Genomic DNA, 23,354 nt, shown 5'->3' with positions numbered 1-23,354 from the left:
CTAATTGCAACCCCTAGAGGGCATATTTTCATAACATCTGAGGATTGCTATGGTAAGCTTTGATGTGTTAACCAGTTTTCTTATTATTCAAGCAGAAATTTTGTTTGCAAGGAATTGCAATTATACCGTTGGCCCTCTCGTTTCTTCACTTTCTTCTACTTTTATTCTCTTCATCTCACTCATACATTCCATGTCAGCATTGTCCAAGCACCAAAGAGAACAGGGGTGCATTTTTTCTCCTTTTTTTTTTTTGGGGTGGATGGCGAGAGGGGGGGGGGGTATCCGGCAGGGTAGGTGGGGCCTGCCTGCCTGCAATTCGCCAGCACTTTCCCCTGCTTCTTGCCAGTGTTGAAGCCCCCCTCCCTCCCATCCATCCATCCTCCCACTCTCTCTCCCCCTCCCTGTGGTTCACCCTCCCCCCACCCACCCACACGCCTTTCACAAGCAAGCAATGAGGTAATCCCTAGCAGCCGCGTGAAGTGCAGCAAGTGCGGTGAGAGGCGCAAGAACAGCAGCCGGCGTGATGTCTTCAGCTATGATATCACTTTTCTCCCGTTTGCAGCTCTCTCATCGAGATGATCTGCTTAGCTACTAACAAGCTGTAGCTTTGACAATTTTTTTTTTTTTAGTCAGGGGGGGATGAATATGTGGAGGGGCTTTTAGGATAGGCAGGGGTGGGACAGGCTTAGCCCAGGGGCTCGTCGGCTTATATCGGACATCCCGGGTGGGGGTGGAGAGACAGTAGAGGCAATAAAAAGACAAGAGGACGAAAGGTGTGCAACCACTATGACGGAAAGGTGCAGTCTGTGGAGCGCCCTGTCGGCTGCAGCATGCTGCTTCTACCGGGGATCTTTCATGCAGGTGCAGGTTAGTGTTGTATTGCATGCCATGTCTTCTAATGCAATTCCTCTTGATGCACATGTGAGCCGGTTGCATCAAGCTTCATGCAAGCTGGCTCACCGGTGACATCATAGAAGTAGTACCGGGCTGTCAAAATCACCGTGAAGAGACAGGAAGTGACATTTTCGACTTTGAGTGCATTGGAGGGAAAAGTATTTTGAGGTCTACTGGATCATCTTCACTTGATCTAATTCCAGCTCAGTTTGAAACTCAATATGGGAGAATATACACGGGACCGGATGATTCTATTTTGCTTAACATATATTGGCCAATGGAAAAGGCTGTATTGAATTTCAGATGTGCTTGGATGGATGAGAACATTTGGAGAACTCAAATATATCCTGTTTGAATATAATGTAGACAGCACGTGCTGAAAGTTCTTTTTTGCGACGGTTCGGCCGACTTTGTTGTGTCACTGGTTATGACAATCTAATGAGGTGCAATGCATTTTTGGATATGATGCAAATGTGTTTGAATTAGACAGGATGAGCATTGCAATCATCAGATTGGAACTGATTGAAGCAGTTGATGCAAAATGGAGGCATTATTGATTCTGTCTCAACTAGTTTACAGTTCAAGGCAAAGATGAGCAAGCATGGAAATAGGAGTTCAGAACATTCTGGTAGACATTGCCCCCATTTCATTAGATGTCACAAGTCAGGTTGGATAGAATTGTGATCTCACCCAAAATATTCTTGAATAAACATAGCCAAAGTTGTCACTTTTGTTTACATCTGTTTGGCTTCAGATGGGAACGTTTAAGCTCAGAGTCGTTAAGTTATTTTTAATCAAAGCGGAGTCGGGTTGGTGCGTAATAGCGGTCGAATTAATTAGCTAGCGAAGCCTTTACGAGTTAAGTGGCAGCGTTTCTATTGTAAGCAAATAATTGCTTCATTCTATGCAACATGGGATTGTTTTCAAACACTTGCATTTTATCTGGCCCAATATTGACTCCCCCAATCCATTTTCATTATAGATAGCTTGTCAAGCACAATACTTGGAGGGGGGGTTGCAATTGTTACTTGTTCAACTCATCTATAGTCCCATTGACATCTCATCCATTTGTTTTCCCAACATGAAAGAGTTTCTCATATTTGTTTGAGTCTTTGCACAAACTGGATGCCATCCAGAGTTTTGAGATAGCAATCGAATTTTCCTATTCTCATATAATATTTGATGGCATGACAAATAAGGGATAAATCCGTAAGAACTGATGTTGTGCTGTGCCCCCGGCTCATCAGCTGTATCAGTGAAGAGAGATTACATTTGATCCCCTGGTCTAGACTGCACTATTCTTGCTGTGTGTACACACACACACACACAGTCATGCTGCTCAGCCATTGTGTATGCATTCTACCCAGTGCTTCCAGCGCATCTTTGTAACTGGGACAATGTAACTACCCCCTGGACTCTGACAGTGACAGTAACATCCCCCCCTCTTCATCACTCACACACACACATATGCATGGTTAGCTAGCCCTCCCTTCCACTTTGATTGTTTTTCGAGTTAATCTTCTCTTCTTCTCTCCGCCAGCCACTTTCCCTCCTTCTCCTTCTCGTCTTTCCTTAGCCTCCAAGGCTGTGGCCTCATTCCCCCGCTGACCTGAGCAGCATGTGGCCGCCATGGTACCCAAGCCAGCAGCCGGTCACTCTGTCCTTTAGCATTCCTGTGCCCGACTGGACGTGCGTGTCGCGTTCACGCAGTTCTCAACATGGCACCTCGGTGCCTGCCAGCCACATGAGCAGTCATTATCTCATGCCATTGTTTTGACGTACAATGTGACAATATCTTCTTTTGTATGTTGTGGAACATTATCACATGGAAGAGCAGCTCATCATTGTCCCTTTATATTATTGGTGGGCAAATGAAGCTTCAAATTTGCTTCATGAAGCAGTTGTATTTATTTTTTTTATTTTTTTTTTTTTGACTTCTCAATATGGCACTCTAAGAGCCTAATGTTGAACAGAGAAGAGTCCAAAAATACAATAACTGGTTTGAAGCTTCTTTTTTTTCCCCATCATGACTTTATATCCTTCTAAACATCTTGTATTCCAGTTTGTTGGATTGAGAGTAGTAAAAGAGAGTGTGTTCTGTAAATCTTTGACAAAAGCAAGGAGGTTAGTTATGGCCGACTCAGTCACAGCAGGTTAACCCGCAATGGTCTTGTCAGTCAGATGATACACTCTTGCCATTGTGTGTGTGTGTGTGTGTGTGTGTGTGTGTGTGTGTGTGTGTGTGTGTGTGTGTGTGTGTGTTGGGCCAAGGAAGAGCTGGAGCCAACTGGTATGTTTTAGCATTGAAAGATTCACCATGTAATCCCCTCCTCTTATCAGTCTCTCCTTCTCGCCCTCCTCCCTAAAAAGCATTTTGCCATAAATCCTCTTTTGGCATGCTGGCTTGTCACACCCTGGAGGCTTCATAGTGTGATGGCCGGGCAGCTGTGTGTATATATGTGTGTGTGTGTGTGTGTGTGTGTATCCTCATTCGTGCACGGCCATGTTTTTGGCATTAATTAGGCGTGGGACTTGTCTGTCAGCGGCATCTTTTTGTTTAATGGATGTTTTGTCTGTTTCGACTATACGGGCAGACATCAAACTGTGAAGGTTGAAAAGTGGGATTTGTTCAAGTCAGTTTAATTGATCATTCATTCTGTAGTTTGGATACTTTGATAACGAGAAGCCTCGTTTTGGATTCTCGGCGTGAGATCAAAGTCGGGATGTATGAAGCATACTGAACGAGTAGATAGGATTGATCAATTATCGGCCCAAAAAAGTGACTTGAAATAATAAGTGATGTAGCATTTTTTTTTTTTTTGCTCATCAGTTCGGGTGTGTTTGTAAAGTGCGGTTCCGTCGTCGGGTCGATGAAACGTACGGTTGCGGAATAACAGACAGTAAATCGTTATTTGTGATTGAGAGCGAAGGATGGACTTGAACGCCACTCGTTACGCCTTCATCAAATCTCTGATCATTTGAGTTTATCTGACCTTGATGTTGATAAAAAATAAGCTCAATTCATTTCGCTGAAATAAAATCCTTTTGACTTTTCACATATGCTTTATACTGATGATAATGACTTTTAAAAAAAAAAAAAAAAAAAAAAAGCAAAGACGCCAGCTGTAAGATGTTATCATTCCAACTATTTACTCTGGTTTGAAGTGGCGTTTTGCAATCTATAGAAGGAATTCTTATTTATACTCCATGGTTTCCCAGTAGTCTTGTGATTTTTGAGCTCCAGGCCAAGATTACCGTGCTCTCCACCTCAGCGCCTCCTGTTATCACCGCTGCTCCTCTCTAACATGATTGAGGAAAGCGTCACATTAGAATAACAAACAAAAAAAGAAAAACTGCTTCAGGAAAGGGGATTATTCCAAAGAGGAGCTGCCTGCCAGTTAAATATTCGGCCCTATCAGCATTTGAGAGAGTGATCGAAAGTTGCGTCATGGAATTGCTGAGTAAAACTAACAAAATTGAGGCCTCGCGGATTTGAATGGTGAAACTAATTAGAAATATGGACTTCATTTTACGGGACAAAATGGATCTGCAGATGCTCACAAAATGTTAACAAGGTCTTGATGGATTTAGCTTAATAGAGAGTGAAGGTTGGCTGCATCAACCATTAGTGCCATTTCTCCTCTTTGCTTATTAACTTGCTCATCTTTTCTCGCTTATACGTTTGGGTAGTTGGGAACTGACAGAATTTTTTTATATTTGGCTTTATGAACCACTAAGATACAAAAAAAAAAACCACAATTTAGCTTCAGGAGTTTTTAAGGACTGCGCCGTTGTGGGTGTGAACACTGCTCCACTCATTCTCTGCACACAGACGTAGCTTATATTTGGAAAGCCACAGCTGACGGGAAGTGCGTGGCATAGTGATGCGATCTGGAGCAAGAGGTGAGCAATTGTTTGCTTCCTTCATATTCGACCTCGGACGGCTGCAGCTTGAAGTTTCTCGTCATGTAACAATAGACGAGAGCTTTCAACTTCACATTGAAGAAATATTTACAAAGCATTAATGCTTCTGATTTCTCATGTTTTATAAATGTCTTGATGAGTCCCAATGGCTAAAGTGCGTTTTGAGGCCTCCGACCACTGGGGAGATTTCAACGCATCATTTTACTGAATGAACAGACCGGAGGCTGTTAAAGCGTCTCGGTGTGATTTGCAGGGAGCAGCTGAGAATGGCACACTTGTTTTAGACGCTTTCTTTGAAGAACAGAATTCCACGCTTGCACGCGTTCACTCCTACACGCAGCAATGCTTACATTTTAAGAACAATTTCATTTGTATGGTCAGCTCAATGGGTGTGAAAATTCCCCCCCAAATTTTATTTGAATCAAATCAATGTCAACCAACTACTTGTGGTATAAATTACAGCTTAGAAGAAAACACACAGACAAAAGAAGAACAATACATAAAATCTATAGTAGTATTTTTTTTGGGTTCTGGAACTATTGATGGGGTGCAGATACATCCTTGGGGGGGGGCATGAGGAGGAAAACAAACTTGAAGTCTCTGCAAACCAAAACAAGATTACAAACCCTAATAATAAAAGAGGGTGCCAATGCCCCCCGGGCCCCCCTTCCTCTAGCTGCGCCACTGTGAAGGTGGATTTCATCTTATGAACGGAATAGGTATAGCGTGCATGCTATTTTCCCTCCAGCTAGCACGTTAAAAAGTTTGCAAGCATCTTACGTTCACGCGTAAAGTCTTAAAAGTCATCCCAGCAGTTAGGCTGACAATTACCATCCAGTAAGTGACATCATGCTTTAAAAAAAAACGAGAGGGGGGGTGGAAGGGGAGCTCAAAGCATACAGAGGCAAGAGCGTGAACAACTGCACATCACGGGCTAATTTCCCATGAGCGTCTCTTTGCGGAACGTGTCGAGTGTCTCTCACGGGAATGTTTACGCTCATATCTTCCACACGCACAAAATCACTTTCTTGCTCTTGGTCTCTCTTCATGGCATGGCTGGTTCTCTGAAAGTGTGCTTACATCAATACACACGTGTGTGTGTGTGTGTGTGTGTGTGTGGTTTATGGCAAGTGAGAGTCCCAGCTCCATCTGCATTACCATGACAACCGCCCGGTAACAACTCGGAGACAACACCCATTTCTCCCCCCCACCCCTTCTTCAGCTTAAATTTTGTGCAGTGTTCCTCGCGTGTCTCCGAGCACGTCCATTAGTGAGCGTCCCAGCAGGTTTCAAGACCCTGATAACTGTGTGCCTCAGTCGGGCGTGGTCACACACATACACACATGAATGGAGGTGATACCTCCGAGGAGCTCTCACGCTGTGTACTTGGCCAGCCAATTGCAACGCTGGCTTTCTCCAGCTCCACAATCGCGATGACATCACCGGCGGCCAATGGCGTGGCGTTTAAAGGGCGTGCTTCTTTTTCTGCTGGCGTGCGCGGCGGTGATAAAACTAATTGATATGCATCTAAGGGTCCTTGTGGGTTCAAGCTACTCCTCTTTTTTTTTTGCCCCCCCCCATCATGCACCCTGCTTCTTTTCACTTCATCCCTTCTTTGCTATTCCCACTTCACTCGCCATCATAATCAACATCATCTCTCCTCCTCCCCCTTGCGTGCGTGAGGTGCGTGCGTGTCAAGTTCCAAGGCCAGTCGATAGGTCATTGTTTGTATTGTGACTAAGCAAGATGTGTGTGTGTGTGTGTGTGTGTGTGTGTGTGTGTGTGTGTGTGTGTGTGTGTGTGTGTGTGTGTGTGTGTGTGTGCCGGTCCAGATAAATGTCTCTATGACAACCTTCCCGGCTATGACCTTCGATCTAAATGAGTCTTCGCATCATCAATTCTCTGTCACGCCACAAGAGTTATGGTCCGTCTTGATGCAGCTATTATGTTGTCAGTTTATTAAAACGGGTCCCAAGCCGTTGGTATTGTGATAAGCCGACACTATTCTGGGTAAATACAAATTGCTCTTTTATTAAGATAACCGTCTGTCTTGAGTGTTTGGTTTTTTTGTTTTTGTTTTTTTAAGCCTGAATGTAATGTAGCTGAAGATAACTGTCTTGGTTAAACACAATGTTGTATTCTTATATTTAGAATTAGACTCAATAATTGATAAATCTATAGAAGGATGCTGTATGTGTTTGTTGAAGGTATTTGTGCTGCTAGCTTCTCATCATTCAGTGTTGAGAGGCTACAATTGATGGATTAGGATGCCAGGCTGGCTGTCAAGATGTGTTTCTCCCAGGGGATGTGGGTTAAGAGGCCCCGCCCCTCGGCTAAAAAAAAAAAAAAAAAAAAAAACATGGGCCCCTCTGAGTTTAATTGAAATTTATGCAGCTGGAAATGATGCAAGGCTTAAAATTTCGAGTTAGTCAACTATTCAATTTCTTGGTCCTGCTTTAATAATGATATTAGACAAACTATTGCTAGCAGCCATTGTTGACATCAGAGTAGCACAGCTCGGATTCGTCACCATAAATTAATGCTACTTGATTTTTGATTTTTGGCAAGACCTAAAGAGAATTTTTGAAGTCTATGCTCGTGTTTGTTGTGACAGTATCCACGGGTGGTGTTTTACATCATGGCGTAGTTCCAAGAAGCAAAGCTGATTAGGTCTCCTCTGTCAGTCATTGATTAATTCATCAGATGCTGTGTCACCATATGCTGTTTGCATTCATGGCTACAAATAAAAAAAAAATGCAGCTGAGGTTAGCATAGCATGGAATTTAATTGTGCATGATGAGATATTGTACATTGGTTTTGTCTTGGAATTGTATTTTTTTGCCATGGCTGCTGTTTATCATCCACCCTCCATTTAAGTACCCTCGTCTACTATTAAAGAACAAAGAAAAAGAAATGCATTGTGGGTTTGGGGGAGTTTTCCCATCACGCTTGTCACGGTCGAGATGGATGGTACTAGTATGGATGGTAATACTATAGTGCCTTGCTTCCAAATGGTAGTGAGGAAAGTGTGATTCTGATTGGTTGCACATCTTGTTTGGACCTTTTTTGTGTCTGTGTGAGCTTTAACGTTCGAGTGGCTAGTATTGATGAATCCCCAGAAAACATCCATCCGTCCACATGGTGACCTTTTACCTCCAAAAAGCCTGCAAATTAGCCATTAATGGCTCATCCCCAAGAGAAGAGGGTGACAGTGAGTGGCAAAGGCCCCAGGTGTGGTGTCAATGCATGTATGTGTGTGTCATAGAAAAAAAAAATTGATGACTAGGCTGGACATGGCAAGGGTGTTTTGCCATTGCCGCTGGACTTTTGGCTATTAATATTTATGCTACTATAATGAACATATTTTTTTGATGTCAAGCTGAGGTTATGGATGGTTATATTCAGTTTATATTGCTCACCCATTTTTGATAAAGGATGCATGTAGCTGACGTCATAAAGTCTATCTAGAATAATGATCGAATGACAAAAACAGAGGCGATATCATCCACCGTGAATACCCCTGGTTGCTATTAGAGGAAAATACAGTCGTTTATTTTAGTCTCCTCCATGCATCATGTCTGTTTTGCTAGTGGAACCAGATGATGCTTCCTTTAAACACACACAGGAGCTGAGTGCATTTTTAAGTGATATGTCAAAAGAAAGCAAGATGGAAGCCGGTGAGTGAGATGATCTGTCAGCGAGAAGGTAACCGGTAAAACGGCAAGGGAGGACTCGATACAAGGTGAAGGAGATAAAAAATAAATTAAAAAAAATCAAGTGAGGAAGTAAGCGTGATAAATAGCCGTGGCTGCTTAAAGAAGATAAAATGAGACAACTGAGTTCCTTACATGTATTTATCTTTATAGTTCCCGCCTGTGCCTTGTAAAGTGTCATGTTACACAGCAAGGAGGCAAAGCAAACGTACAAAAAAAAAAAAAAGAAAGAAATTGACAAGATGCTGGATACGCTATACAAGTCCCCTAGAGACTTATTTGGATGGAGTACAGATATTTGATGTCAGTGTTGTGGAGTAAAAATAAAAATGGAAGACTCAATCGATTTAATTTGGCAAACGATTAGTTCATTAATCGTACTCCATTGCGGCTCTGCTTCCCACTACATCGTAGCGCTCGAGAATGAAGGAGTAATTGCGCCAAAACCGGGCGTTCATCATATTAGTCACACTTTGTCAGCGTCTTGATAAAACTAATTGCCGCAAAATCTATCTGGAGCATTGATTAATAGAGCAGGATGAGCGCTTGGTGGTAAGATGTATTGATGGATTGTAAACTTCCCCAAACGCCCTGATAATGTAGCCTTTGTTTCAATATTTTATTTATTTATTAAGGTACGAGCTTAAATTGTAGTGTGTTCTCAAAACGTTCATATCTTAAATCATCATCCTCCATTAAAATGAATGGAAATGTCATTAATCCGTTCCGAGTCCTCATTGGAGGGATGGACAAGTTCAACATTAGACGGGCACTCACATCTGGTGTTTTGCTGAGTTGTTTGAACCGCTCCAAACTGCTGACCGAGCCGTGCCAGAATTCGAGGAACACACGGTCGTACACGGGATGAGATACCGTAATGATCCTCTCAACCTGCCGCATTTTCCTCACCAGTTCACACCATTGCACATGACAGAGCAGTACACACATGGGGCGCATTAACCTCTCTCACTCTCGCGTACGTCACATATTTTACTTCCTTAGGGCGGCGCACCAGCTGGGGTGTTCGGCGTTACCATAGCAACAGCATCTGAAGGCGTGGCATCACGTCATCTGATTTAAAAAAAATAAATAAAATAAAAATCCATACCATTTTAAAAGTGGAAGACGCTGCATATTCATTTGGTTTCATTTTACAGCAATATCAGCTACACCGCTGTGTCATTAGCCGACTTATTAATTTGAATTGGAATTAGCCTTGTGTATTTTATCTGAGTTCATCTACAGAAACAGCTCATTAAATGTGCGTTAGCACTAATCGGTATTTGTACGGTGTTCGTTTCTGGATGTGCACTGACTGCAGATGTCCTCATCAGATTTGAACAGGTACAGATCGGCACGGATCCGGTTTTGTACATTCAATTGGCAGCGAGGTCAGCCTCAGGGATTCATACATAAAAGTATACACGAGGCCTTCGGGCGGGTGATGTCATCGTATATCTTTGGGCGTGATGGGACTGGCGGACGCACGCCTGTCTCACTCACATTCAATTGTATTGTCATCAAAACGGCGTTTGCAGACTGAAGCTTTGAGGGCGTGATTGATTTGATTTCATGGTCATATGCAAAGAGGAAATATGGATTCACTGAGGAATTGGAATTAAAATGTAAATCGTAATGTCAGGTCGTGCGATACGCTGACAAAGACGTTAAATCCAGTTAGATTGCAGTGGATGTATAAAAAGGCGACACACCCCTATTTCAAATCTGTACAATACAGTAATTTGGTTTTTATATCACAAAAATCTGGCATTTTAGGCACAACATCACTATTCTAGTTGGAATTCTTTTTATTGATGATATGATGTAATTCATTGAGAACAAACCAACTAAAGAACAATTAATAGGAACCGAAATAATTGACACAGTAAGGATTGGATTTATAATACTGCTTAAAATCAAAAGGATCCTGATTTTTTGTTCAAGCGTGTCAGCGTGAACGTTATGATTGTACCCCAGTTTTCCCAAATGTGTGGCCTGGTTTAGTAAACTACAACTTATTTTCACAGCTGCTGATACAATGGAGCTTGTTGAATATTTCAAAGACTGTATAATGATGATGTACGACACTCCCCCCGGTGCACAAATGAATATGTACGACTGCTTTTGTAACCTGGAGGGGGAGCTTTAAAAAGACATTTGTCAAATGGGTCTAAATGCTGCAGCGCAACATCTTGGTTCAACCTGCCTTGACCTCACATTTAGTGGAATGTGATTGATTTGAGAACACAAAAGACAAAATTGAAATGCTTAGTGGGAAATAGTCCAAAATCAGTCTCGTGAATCAAAATCGCAAATATTCTTTCGCCATTGAAATGAATGGAAATGACATAAATCTGTTGGAGTTTCGTCCTCTAAAACTACAAAATGTTGTAATTTTTAAAAAAATGATACGAATAGTTTTCTATATTGTAGTTTATAAAAGTATGTAGTAGTTACATACTCTCAATAAAAGAACAAAAATAAGCAATTCAATGCATATTGTGCTGCTCCTTCTGGTATGTGAGCTTTGGCCACAAGGGGGCAGTATAATACGGACAAGGCATACAAAGCAAATTTTCACAATTAACTCAGTAAATTGCAGTAATATTATTCATATTTGGATAAGCTTGAAATATATATGCCTTTATTTATTGGGGTTTTTTTCTCTACATTTGTTGCTGCACCATTTGTCTTCAAACACTTTGGAAGAAAAAAAAATCTTTTTGAATGAATTTTTTTTGCTGTTGTGCAAAATCCTACTACACTCACTTGATGTGGGTCATCGGGGAGATGGAATATAAAGCAGAGCATGCAGTACAAAAATGAGGCTGCATGTGCTACTGCCTCAGTGGGAGTGTTAGTGTATGTCACATCTTTTCTACCAGCTGTCAGTCAGTCAGTCCTGGAGGTCTATTTGCACACATTACACTGACAACAACGCTGCAGGTTGTGTAGATTGCTGCAGAAAATGTGAAGTACATATCAGCATCTACCTGCTGAGCTGCCCTGAGACATTATTGCCTGGATGTGTATTTGTGTTCATTCTTAACACATGTACAACAGAAGGTCACTGTTATTATTAGACTGGTGGGTTTGCTCTTTTCAACTCAATGGTGGTCATTTTATCTAGTCATGTGCCACATTGGGTCCATTTCTTCTGCTTTTTTTTGTTACCTCACCCAAATTTGTCTCTGAAGAATGGTTTGTATTTTTTCATGCATGTGGGCAACAATAACATCACAAACACTTATCAGATGCTAATGTTGATAGCTCATGCTAATCTGTGCAGCCGACAAGCTCTGCTTACCTTGCACAAAGCCACCACTTGGTAAATGTACCAGATTGTGACCATCGAAACTATCCGAACAATATCCCAAAGTTTTGCATCGACTTTTGAGGTCAAAGAGTATTTGATGTTCCCGACCTCTCCAGCCATCATTACAGTACTCATGTGACTTTCAAACTATTATACCCGTGTGAACCAGGCAGAAGGTATCAGTACACGTCAAGCTGGAGGGCACAAAAGGATTATGAGAATCTGGAGAACAGTGATACTGGACACGTACATACGTGCAAACCCCCAATCCGTCCCCCCCTTAATGGGAGACTGGAGCGTTGCATGGTCTTAATGCCATAATCCTGGTCTGTATCTCCTAAAAAAAAAAAAAAAGAGTAGATCACAGGCCAGCTTCTACATTTTTGGTGGGATTCCCCGATCCACTCCCAAAGCCTTCCCCCATTTTCCACCCCCACTGCTTTAGGCGTTACCATGACAACAGGGTCAGCCGCAAGCCCCGTGGGTTGAAAACAGAAAAGGTGCCCTCCAGTCTTTTAAGCACACCCCCTTTTTTTTTTTTTTTTTTTTTTTTTTTTTTGTGCTCCACTTTCATTTTGTTGACATGCTGAGCAATGCATGAGACTTCCAGCAGATGTTGAGAGATTCACCATGACTTTCTGTTTTTCACTTTCCTAAAATTTGTATTAATGATGCTTCACGTGAAGGTGTAAATGAAGTGGCACATCACACCGTACGATACTATATCTACTATATATCGTACTATATACGCCTGCCTCTACGATAACAGTGCTTATCTTTGATGACATGCTCTTAGTGCCTGTCTGGACCCTCAACTAAATATTGAGTCCCATCCATCAATAGTCACTCACACAATGCACTCACAAAGTCCTGCATCAGCTGTTAAATTGCCTTAACTCTTCGTGTTGCTAATGGGCTAGCCGTTCTCCCCTCCCTGCTAGCCTCTCCTACATTTAATGAGGTTCCGTTGTTCCGACTGTCTGACTTTCAACGCTCTCTGCACTCTCGTTATGTTTTGTCTTGGTTTTCCATCGAGCGTGTGTCTAGTATAGGTTGGCTTGCTTGCTATTTAATGCTTCCCCCAGTGGGATTTTGCAGAGCGGTCCTACTTAGCATTACTGGATATGGATTGAAGGTTTCTTGTCAGAGTAACTGACTTAAGGCCACGCTCTGTTTGCTTTGACTGTTTGATTGGCTGGAACGCATTGATGGCGTTTCCATTAGTTTCAATAGTAAGGAGTGATTTGAGATAGACAAGCATAAGGCAGATGTGCTCATCATTACTGTGCTAGCCACATCTCTTCTAGGATAATAATAGATATATAGGATAATAGGATTCTTCTTGCCTATACTAAGATTGCACGGTATGTTGTCATGGAAACCAACAATTATTTTGCTACGTGAGAATTCAGTACAACGATTCACTGTAAAAATACCAGTGATGTATTATTGATGTTTTTCCCTCTACATATGTCAACAGTAATAAAAATTAATGAACACAGCTAAGTAAGTAAAAAAAAAAAAAAATTTTGATGAGTGTCACCTTGAAAACAAAGCCAAGCAGTCAATTAAGTGATGTGCTCATTTGGCCTCAGTCGTGCACTTTGGGAGATTTATTTAATTATTTTTATGTATCTATTATTTTTATTCATACACACGAACGAGTTGGGCTTGACCAACTGCACAGAACTTTTTTCTTATTTTGGTGGAAGCCAAAAGCAATATGAAGCACCATCATGTTATATAAGTTATTAAAGTCGATGTCTCTTGTGTCTTTATTCTTGTCATATTACTTTTTCCTCTCCACTTTTTTTTTTCCCCCATTGTCAATTTGTCAGTATCTCTGACGAATCCATGAAGCGCATCTATAGTGCAGCCCCATTCAATTTTCAATTTACCCCCATAACTTCTCGTATAGAGACACACAACACAAACACACAAGTCTATTGTCGAGAATCTGTTCGAGGCCTTCTGTGGGTTTCCACGGAGAGGAGCTGAAGCAATAAACGCGCACTTGACCCTGCCGCTCACTTATTGGCCTCCGCGCACACACACACACACACACACACCTCAAATCTAATCTGGGAAGAGTGAGTCTCTGAGGCCATATCCCTCCATCTGCCCCCCAGGACCAGAGGGGAGAGGAGGAGGGCGAAGGTGGTGAAGACACAAGGAAGTTAATAATTTCATTTTGGACTGACCTGGGGAAGAGAGCATCGATCACTTGCTTCTTCTGGTCACTTCATATCACCATCACAGACAGTCAACAACTTTGTGATGATGGAAACAGTAGAAACAAACAGAAGCTGTGGTTCTGTTTCTCAATATTATCTTGCATCAAGTTAATGTATTTCTCTGTTTAAAAAAAAAAGGTGCAGAAAGTGGATGATGTCATGACTGGCGTTGGCCAGTTATTTCATCAAGTTTTCTCCATTTACACATGAATAAAAAAAACTTGTACAATATTTTATGTTTGTGCAAACTATAGCAACTCTTGGCACATATTTTCATTCTGGATTCAACTAACCGAGTAGAAAATGCCTCAAAAGCAGCTTGACTTATTTGGTTATCATCATTTTTTTTTTCTGCAGCTAGAGAGTCTTTGAAAGGTAAATAGGCATGAAAATGTTTGGCGGAATTCATTTTCATGTATTACAAGCAGAGATTTCCCTAGAGTGTTGCTTATTTGTGCAAGCAAACAGCAAGTGGAAAGCTTTGAAAATCTGAAACATGATCCTCTTGTTTGTGTCTGAGAGTAGCGTGTGTACGTGTTGAGTCATTGAAAAGCAACTGAAGGACTCCGCAATTCCTCAAAATAATAAAAGCTTAGCATGATTTCTTCCTCTTGGTAATCAGGTCAGGGTCAATTGGATTGTTGTGTGCGCATTTGTGTTGTCTTGTATTATTTCCTTCTCTAATGCAGATGTTCAACCCACATTATTTTTGTTTTATCTTTACACCGTAGTTCCGACCCCAAAAAGTACCAACTTCGGTATCCATAGTGTGAACTATTTAGAGTACCAGTAAAGTAGATGTAACTTTGTTGTTTTTTTTTCTTCTCCTGTTTGTGTCCTCCAGTTCTCCAAGGAGAAGTACCTGCTGGAGTCTCCTCCCGAGAAGCTACGTAAGGAGCTAGAGGAGGAGCTGAAGCTGAGTCCTGCTGACATCAGGAGCCATGGTTGGTACCATGGACACATACCCAGAGAGGTTTGTATCACAAACACATTCCATTTTTCCATTTATTGCTTTTGTCCTCATTAGGAAATAAAATTTAAATAGCCAATACAAGGAATTTTATCTTATTTGTGGACTATATTAAAGAATAGAGTGGGCCGTTTGTGGCCCACGTGCCCTACTTTGCTCACCGCTGACTTGAATCATTTCATATGACATCACAAAAGCCTCATAATCCATCTATTTTGTGAAATAACAAAGTGTGGACATAGAATTGTGCTCAATAAACAAAGCCATGCGGATGAAAAGCATCTTGGCAGAGGTAATTAAACAAGATTAAAGTGTGGGTTGATGTGTGTTTGAAACGGCCGTGCTTTTTAAGAGCTCACTTGAGCGGCTTTTTAGCAGCGCAAACACGGGATGACATCGATTAATGACTCCCATCATCGCTCTGGCTGCTCTGCGGGATTGACTTAAGTGTTCACAAAGCGGGACTCGGTGCCAAGCAGACAGCTGGAGGCATCGCTCACCTATGCAATTGGATTTCGGTGGGGGGGGCTCAACAGTGCTCTAACAGCGCCCCCTGGTTCTTAATTGTGATTCAAACCAAGGATCACATCTACCCCGATATGTTTTTTTTATCAATGGTGTGGCATTAAGATGCATGTAGGGGGCAAAAAGAAATGAGCTGTGTTCTTACTGCCCCCTGCTGGTGATGTTGTGTCTGTACATGGATGCTTTACAGTTTACCGTCTTATCAGACATTTCTATATAATATTACTATACAATATGACTGCTTTATAATTTCACTTTTTTTATTTGTCTTTTAAAAAAATGAAAGAAAAAAAATCACAGTCTTGTTTTTGTTTACTCCTAAGCCTTAACCCACCGTGACAAAAAGATTACTTTTATAGATTGCTCTTTCTCACTTTATATTCAAAAACAAAGTGCTTTTTTTTTTTTTTTTCTAACGCAATAATGCTGAACACAATAGATTTCTACTGGGGGGGAAAAAAAAAAGCTTTTTGTAGTCAGCAGTCGCTGCCGGCACCTTATTTGTCTCTGCCAGCTTGAACAGCACAGCAGATGTATTTTGGCAGCTTTTTGCCGTTGTTGTGCAACACCAAAATGTCCTAAGGCCTTGTTGTAATTAATCCTGATAGACAGGATTCTCATTATTTTATGATTTCAAAACATGACGTTTTGACAAATGATGTCAAACAAGTGTATCTATTTTGTGATTTGATTTTATTCCATGTATTTACTGAGAGACTATTCAGATGAATGACTGAGTGAAGTTCCTCTTTGGATTTAATATACGAGATGACATCAGCATTAGAGAAGCGATGATGTCATGACAGTGGCTCAAAGCACTTTGTCCAATAAGATTGCTCTGATGTCATTCCTTTTCTTAGGACCAGCTTTATTGTCTTCTTAGGGCTCGCAGATATGGTCATAAAAAAAAAATCATAACTTGATCGATTATGCCTTGCCTTACTTTGCTTGAACAAAATTAATTCAGCACATATTCCTTCTGCATTAACTTGTATTAACTTCCACAGAAATAAAAATAAATAAATAAATAAATAAAAATAGATAAAAAAATTAAATCCACATTTTAAAAATGTTTCTTTCAATGATGTGTGTTGGTTGTGTCTAGGTGTCCGAGACTTTGGTGCAGCATCACGGAGACTTCCTGGTCCGTGACTCTCTGATCAACGCCAGTGACTACGTGCTGACCTGTCGGTGGGATAACGATGTGCTGCATTTCAAGATCAGCAAAGTCCTGGTCAAATCCAGCGACACCAAGGTTGCGCGCTCTCCACTTCAAGGCAAATGACAACTTGTCATGGGGATCAGTGAATGTCACCTTTCTTCTGGGTGGTCAATATTAGGTGCAGTACGTGCTGGAGTCGGAAAGCTTCGACTCGGTCCAGGAGCTGGTGCGTTTCTACGTAAGTCAGCGTAAAGCCATCTCGCAGTCCAGCGGCGTCCACATCTACTGCCCGGTGAGCCGGACCCTCCCGCTTCGTTACCTGGAGGCCACTTTCGCCCTATCCGGCGGCAAGCACGGCTGCGCCTACTCGCCGTCCAATCAGAGGGGAGCTTACATCAAGAGGCGGAGCGTCACCATGATGGACGGGCTCACGACGGAGAAGATGATGCCTCACAGGTGAGCTGAGTAGAGTGGTCTTCTAAATAGAAAATTCATCTCATGATTCAAAAAGTCTGACGTTTTGGATTTTATGAATTTATTCCCGATAAAATCTGCCTAGTCATGGTCTCCCCATTGAAACCATTGTTCCATTCTTATCCATGATGTCATTTTATTGCTTCTTGTCACACACGCAATCAGTGACTCAGACAGCCCGAGTCCAGTTGAGGGACCACCGGACCCTCAGCCGCAACCTGCGTCCAAATGCAGCTGGTGTGTGTATTACGTGTGTGTGTGAGACACAAGTAGAGCTAGTAAACCTGCCGCATCCCTGAAGTCCCTCACCTCATCAGCACCTCGTCCCCAGAAGTGTGTTAAATTAACATCAGGTGGACCACCAAATTTCAACCTTGACCCCTGAGCAATGAACTCCTATAACCACACCACTTCCTGTCATGTGACACTAATCTCCCCCCCCCCCCCCTTGCCATGTCGACAACATGTAAATCCACCCGTGTGGATTTTTAACAAGTGCCGACTGTTTTTGTAGTCCTTCTACCATTCACCACCACAAAGACTCAATGAGGAACTGCGCAATGAGCATGGACCAGATTCAAGAGTACCGCTGCCCTTTGTCGCCCGTCCGGGAGACCCCGATGTCTCCCGCATACTGTGCAAGTACGTTATTGACTTACATAGATACGCTTTAAAGACAATGACTTGGATTAAAATGTCTTTTCTGCAGTCACCAGACAAAGAGCCCACTCAGGTGGGCGAGTCCTGGCGGTGGTGCCCCCTTCTCCAGTCATACGACGTTCCAGCGACCCTCAGCTCAGCCCGTCTTCCGGCAACAACCCCCCAGAGCATCCCGTCTTTCACTCGGCGCACTCGTCTCCAGCCCATCGTTCCGCTTTTCAATCACACTCTTCCGAAACGGCGGGCAGCTACTGCGACCTCAGACCTTGCCCGGCCGGACCACCTAAACCTCCCACCAAGGGTTACGTGGAGCGCTTAAGGGTGGAGGAGGGAAGGAATGAGGGTGTGAGGGAGGAAGGAGACGGGATGTGCAGCGCTCCTCAGGTGGAGACGGCTTCCTTGTTTCGACCATCCAGGTATGGAAGCAACTTGTGAAAAATAAAAGGTTGAATTTTCATCTTTCATACTTATCTTGTGTCTACGTTGACTATTCAGATATGAGTCTGGCATAATGCCGGCTGACAATAAACCTCTGGAGATGTCCGTGCTGAAGAGAGTGAAAGAGCTGCTGGCTGAAGTGGATGCCAGGACGGCGGCAAAGCACATCACCTTGGTGGACTGCACGGTATGTAAATACATCTATCGGCATTAATTGGGCAGAACTTCGGAGGAGTGAGGGCAAGAACACAATATTTTGTCCCATCCCTTCTTGAGTAGATTGCCAGAATACTGGGTGTTAACTCGGACATGCAAAGGATGATGGGCGTGTCCTCGGGCTTGGAATTACTCACACTACCTCATGGACACCAGCTAAGACTTGACCTACTGGAGAGGTGCGCTGGCTTCTACTGCGATCCATCCATCTATTAGTGCTCTGTTGCTAACCAAAACAGCAGACTCAGTCAGATTCATCTTCACTCAGGTTCTACACCATGTCTATCATGACGGCCGTGGATCTGCTGGGTTGCACGGGAAGCACCGAGGAGCGGGCGGCCCTACTCCATAAGACCATCCAGTTGGCGGCTGAGCTGAAGAGCAACTTGGGGAACATGTTTGGCTTCGCCGCTGTGATGAGGGCCTTGGAGTTGCCACAGGTAAGATAAACACGGTTGCCGTCATGCACGCTTTCAATCTGTATTGTACTTTTTTTTTTTTTTTTTGACGTGATTGTGTTTCAGATTTCCAGGCTGGAGCAGACGTGGGTGACGTTACGCCAGAGACATACAGAAGGTGCCATCCTGTACGAGAAGAAGCTCAAACCTTTCCTGAAGAATTTGAATGATGGCAAAGGTAAGCAGCAAGTCAAATTAAAGTCCTCACCGGTGGTTATTTCTTTTTTTTTTTTTTTTCTTTGCCTCCAGAGAGCAGCGTCGTATCCAGCACCACCTTCCCGCACATCATCCCCGTCCTGTCTTTGCTGGAGCGAGGCCTGGCTCTCGGGGAGGTCCTGGAGCCGTGGGAGAGCTCGGAAGTGGGCGTCGACGTGGTCATGCACCACCTGGAGGCGGCTCGAACCGTCGCCCATCACGGCGGGATCTACAGGAGCAACGTGGAGAGCAAATTGCAGGGTATGCATTGAACTGTGTTTGGACTCATGGCCCTGTTGTGCCCTTCTAGCAGTCACAGCATGTATTTATTGCCATGATTAAGAATTGATCGCTCACTGTATTGATTGTGAAGCCATTAAACCTGTTAACCCTGGTTAATCAGGGTGACTAAATAGAATCGGTGGAATTGCATTTCATTTCATTCGATTGTGCTTGTAGCGTTCAGCTTCAAGGCTATTTTTGATTTTTGGGCTTAACATTGTAATATTTGCATTATTACAATTAGAGAACCAATCAATACTATCATCTGGAGCAGGTCACAATATTTTTTTTTTAGTCACAAAAACCTCACCAGAGATGATTGTATGTAATATCATTGGAGCCGCAATGTAAATCCAGACTAACTCCTCGCTTCTTCTTTGCAGGATTCCAAGTCCAAGCCGACGTCCACGAAATCTTCCAGACGGAGTTCCAGATGCGTCTACTGTGGGGCTGCCGCGGTTCCGGGGGTAGCCAGCTGGAGCGCTACGAGAAATTCGACAAGGTCCTCACCGCCCTCTCCCACAAGCTTGAGCCTCCGGTGCGCCACAGCGAGCTATAGCGAAGATGTTCACAAAAAAAAGACAACTTGCATTGATCTGCACTTACCACTCCAAAGTGGTCTTGTCTTGCATGGCCAAAAACGTGGAAGAGGGCGGGGGAGTGGACGACTGTGAGAGGAGAGGAGAGGCAGCTAAAAGTACAGTCAGATGTCACGTTTAACACGACAGGCACTCAACTGTAAACTGTGGCACTGTGGACATCCTCACCTATCCCTAAAATGTCCACAAGAGGACGCAAATGTCCCCCTGGGGGGTCCATCTGCAAAGTTTGGCTTTGCTCCGCACACACAGATGCTTCCCTGCTGTCTCACGCTGTCATAGGAATGACATTTGAATTGGATCATTCATGTACATGAATTTTTGTAAGTATGTCAATCATGTGAACATTCCTTCATTTGGTATTTATTTTTTCTTAGAGGAGCTTCATCCATTCAGGGTATTCGGCATGTCGGACCTCGTGACATAAAAGCTCAAGATGGAGCGGGTCCATCAAATATATATCAGCCACTCATTAATACATGCATCTTAAATGAAGAAGGAAGGCTTTGAGAGTTGTTCAAAACAACTCATGTCAGCTTGGAGCTGTCCGCTAAATGTTGCTAAAAGCGAGGCAAGGTTGCTGTAGTATTCCACGTACAGCATAAACATTCATGAAAATACTAACGATGGGCATTGACTTAATTTATTCATTTTTGATGAATGGGATGAATATTTCGGTATGTTTCAATGTTGTGCATATAAAATGGAAACTCAACACTGCCTTCAGTAGTTCACTCCATTTTGAGTCAATTATGCAAACAATCAAAATTGATTTCTGCTTGATAATGTTCATTAGCATTTTTTTTTTGGTAGTTATTAATAAAGGTTGTAAATGAACCTTGTGAAACAAAAAAACTACAAATCACAGTAGAGGTAATATTTTGCTTCTCTGATGCACCCATGATTGATCTGTGAACTCACCTTGTGATGATTTTGTGTTCCCTTCATTTTTAAGCAGTATACATGAATACTCAGGATCTTTTGTTCATGATAGTTGCAAGAGGGACTCCAATGTTGGTAGCAGAATAATGACAACAGCCAAAGCCCCATTTCACTTATTCTACAAAATACTTTGCCCTCCCTTCTGTCTTGTTCTCTACCTCCAAATCCAATATGAACATTCTTTAACATACTCTGAATGTTCATGTCTGATATCAATCAATCAATCAATGTGAATTCATTCTCAATTTAATTTAATCTTTACATGAGTGTTGTTATTTTGTAGTAGGAAACGCGTCGTGGGGAGTACAAGGTGTACAGGTCACGCAAAAAAAGAGACAATGCGTCATTGCCATTATAACCCAGCAGGGGGCGCCCTTAATTCAAACAAGCTCCAGAATTGTAATGCATCTGTGTTGTGTATTTTCTGAACCCCGATTCCGGTTTGTCACCTGCTCACACTGATGGTGGAAGAATGATTTTTATGTATTTTTATTGATTCTTGCTTTGGATACTGAAAAAGGTGATGCTTTGAGGACTGCGTGGAAGACGAAAGGACAGTCTGATGAATTTTGTTGTGGTTGCTTTTGTTTTTCTACATATTCTACATAGCAATTCACTCTTTTTCAAATAAAATGATTGCTTGTGTCATAGACTGCACCTTTTGATTTGAAGTCAAACATCAAGTTTCATCCATCTGACACTCTTGCTTCTTTAAAATCTTTCAGCCCCCAAGTCTTAGAATTCTCTTCCATATGTCTAATCAGAGAAAAATGATGGCATCTATGATGTAGAACCGATAAAGAAACTACAGAAACAAGCACAATGGGATGAAACTGGGCCTCCGCGCCATCTGCCACAAGAGGAAAATCATCATTGGCTCTGCTCTTTGTCTCCACCGCCCATACAGTTCCATAGGCGTAACATGTTATGGATGTAATCTCTAAAAAGGATTCTCTCTGCTTGATATCTTGGAACGTGTTCATTTCAGCTCTTTATGTTCCTTATTGAAACAGACACAAGATCTCACAGTCCCGCCAGCCAGCAAACCAGTCGGGACCGCCAACGGACCAACCGCCATCCCCTAATCTCAACCCCCCTACCCCCCCCCCCCCATCCCCTTTTATTGCTAATCCATTGTGTTGGTCATTGTCATGTGATCATGTGTGACCCGAGCAGCCGCGGTAGTGACTTTTGACGTCTGTCTACAGAAGGAAATCTTTCCTTCTCAGAGGCCATTTCTGCTCTATTAAGTTCTTGAATCATTTGGGGGAACTAAATTATTAAATGTATTCGTTTAGCATTGGGTTTTTCTAGCTTCATATCAGGCCGTATATGGCCCACAGGCTCTATGTTGCCCACCACTGTGGCACAGAATAAACCCAAAAGCTTCTCTCATTCTCTCTCGCTTTCTCACGTTTCAAAAAAACACAAACTTAACAAATCATTTAAAACATGCTAACAATGATAGAGCACTAATTGGTTTTTATGAATGTAAAGTACTCAAACTATGCAATTAAATAAGTTTGATTCCCAGTTTTTCCCCCCAGAGTTTCTCATTAGCTAAAGGAGAAAGCAGATCCATGAACCTCATGGCAGTTTAACAAATGCAAGGTGGCACCCATAGCAGTTGTTGAGGGCCGCAGGGGGTCATCCTTTTCTGGATAACTCAACCCATAACCGTGAAGCCTATATGAATATAAGACATAGCGCAGATACTTATCGCGTCTTTATTACTAAAACCACCACCGACGTTGTCATCAGGCTCCTCTCAATTTCCCGCCTGATGCTTCACATATCCTCCCCCTGGCCCCCCCCCCTGGCCCTCGCAAGGCCTCTGGTCGATCTATCTATGTGGCCCTGCACTGACTCCTCATTAACACATGAATACAGGGGAGGAAAGAGACGGCGAAGGCTTGGACGCCAACAGAAGGCAGAACGATTTGCAATTCAAACCTCTGACTGACCCTTTAGCACAGACACACACACACACACACATATGCATGCACACCCACTTCGTATCCCACTATATCCTCTATACTGGCTCCAGAACTGTCACCAGTATGACTGAGCATCTATATAAAGAGGGAGGGTCAGGGAGAGACAGATGTGGATTCACACAGCCATGTCATATTTGACCATTGAAAAAGTTCCACACAACTAATTTTTGATTAATTTCATAGAATAATTTATAGAAAACAAAGTACTGTAATAGAAATGTTGTTTTTGCTGACAATAGTAGAAGTCTAAATATTGGAATTGTATGACTCTTTACAATTTCAATAATCAGTTAAACGATATTTATTTATTTATTTATTTATTTATTTATAAATCATTTACTTATTTTAAAATAAT

The 23,354-nt window shown here is 42.5% G+C and overlaps 1 protein-coding gene across 2 annotated transcripts; it reads left to right on the top strand.

The window, feature by feature from the left end:
* The first annotated feature begins 441 nt into the window (after positions 1 to 441).
* sh2d3ca (SH2 domain containing 3Ca) lies at positions 442 to 21,652 on the top strand. Of its 2 annotated transcripts, none has more exons than XM_085926819.1 (12): positions 442 to 861; positions 14,926 to 15,054; positions 16,682 to 16,831; positions 16,917 to 17,194; positions 17,727 to 17,854; positions 17,922 to 18,288; positions 18,368 to 18,497; positions 18,590 to 18,705; positions 18,795 to 18,966; positions 19,051 to 19,162; positions 19,234 to 19,440; positions 19,845 to 21,652. In XM_085926819.1, the coding sequence occupies exons 1-12, from the start codon at positions 787 to 789 to the stop codon at positions 20,018 to 20,020; spliced, it is 2,040 nt and encodes a 679-aa protein (XP_085782945.1). In that variant the 5' UTR covers positions 442 to 786; the 3' UTR covers positions 20,021 to 21,652. The 2 variants fall into 2 exon arrangements, with proteins under 2 accessions (XP_085782945.1, XP_085782944.1); XM_085926818.1 differs by having other exon boundaries at positions 442 to 867.
* Positions 21,653 to 23,354: the final 1,702 nt, after the last annotated feature.

The sequence above is a fragment of the Syngnathus leptorhynchus genome, chromosome 12, assembly GCF_054491065.1.
Source record: "Syngnathus leptorhynchus isolate UIUO chromosome 12, UIUO_Slep, whole genome shotgun sequence".
In the NCBI taxonomy this organism is placed as follows: domain Eukaryota; kingdom Metazoa; phylum Chordata; class Actinopteri; order Syngnathiformes; family Syngnathidae; genus Syngnathus; species Syngnathus leptorhynchus.
Note: the sequence above shows the minus strand (reverse complement) of the source record. Positions and strands in the feature narration are given on the sequence as shown.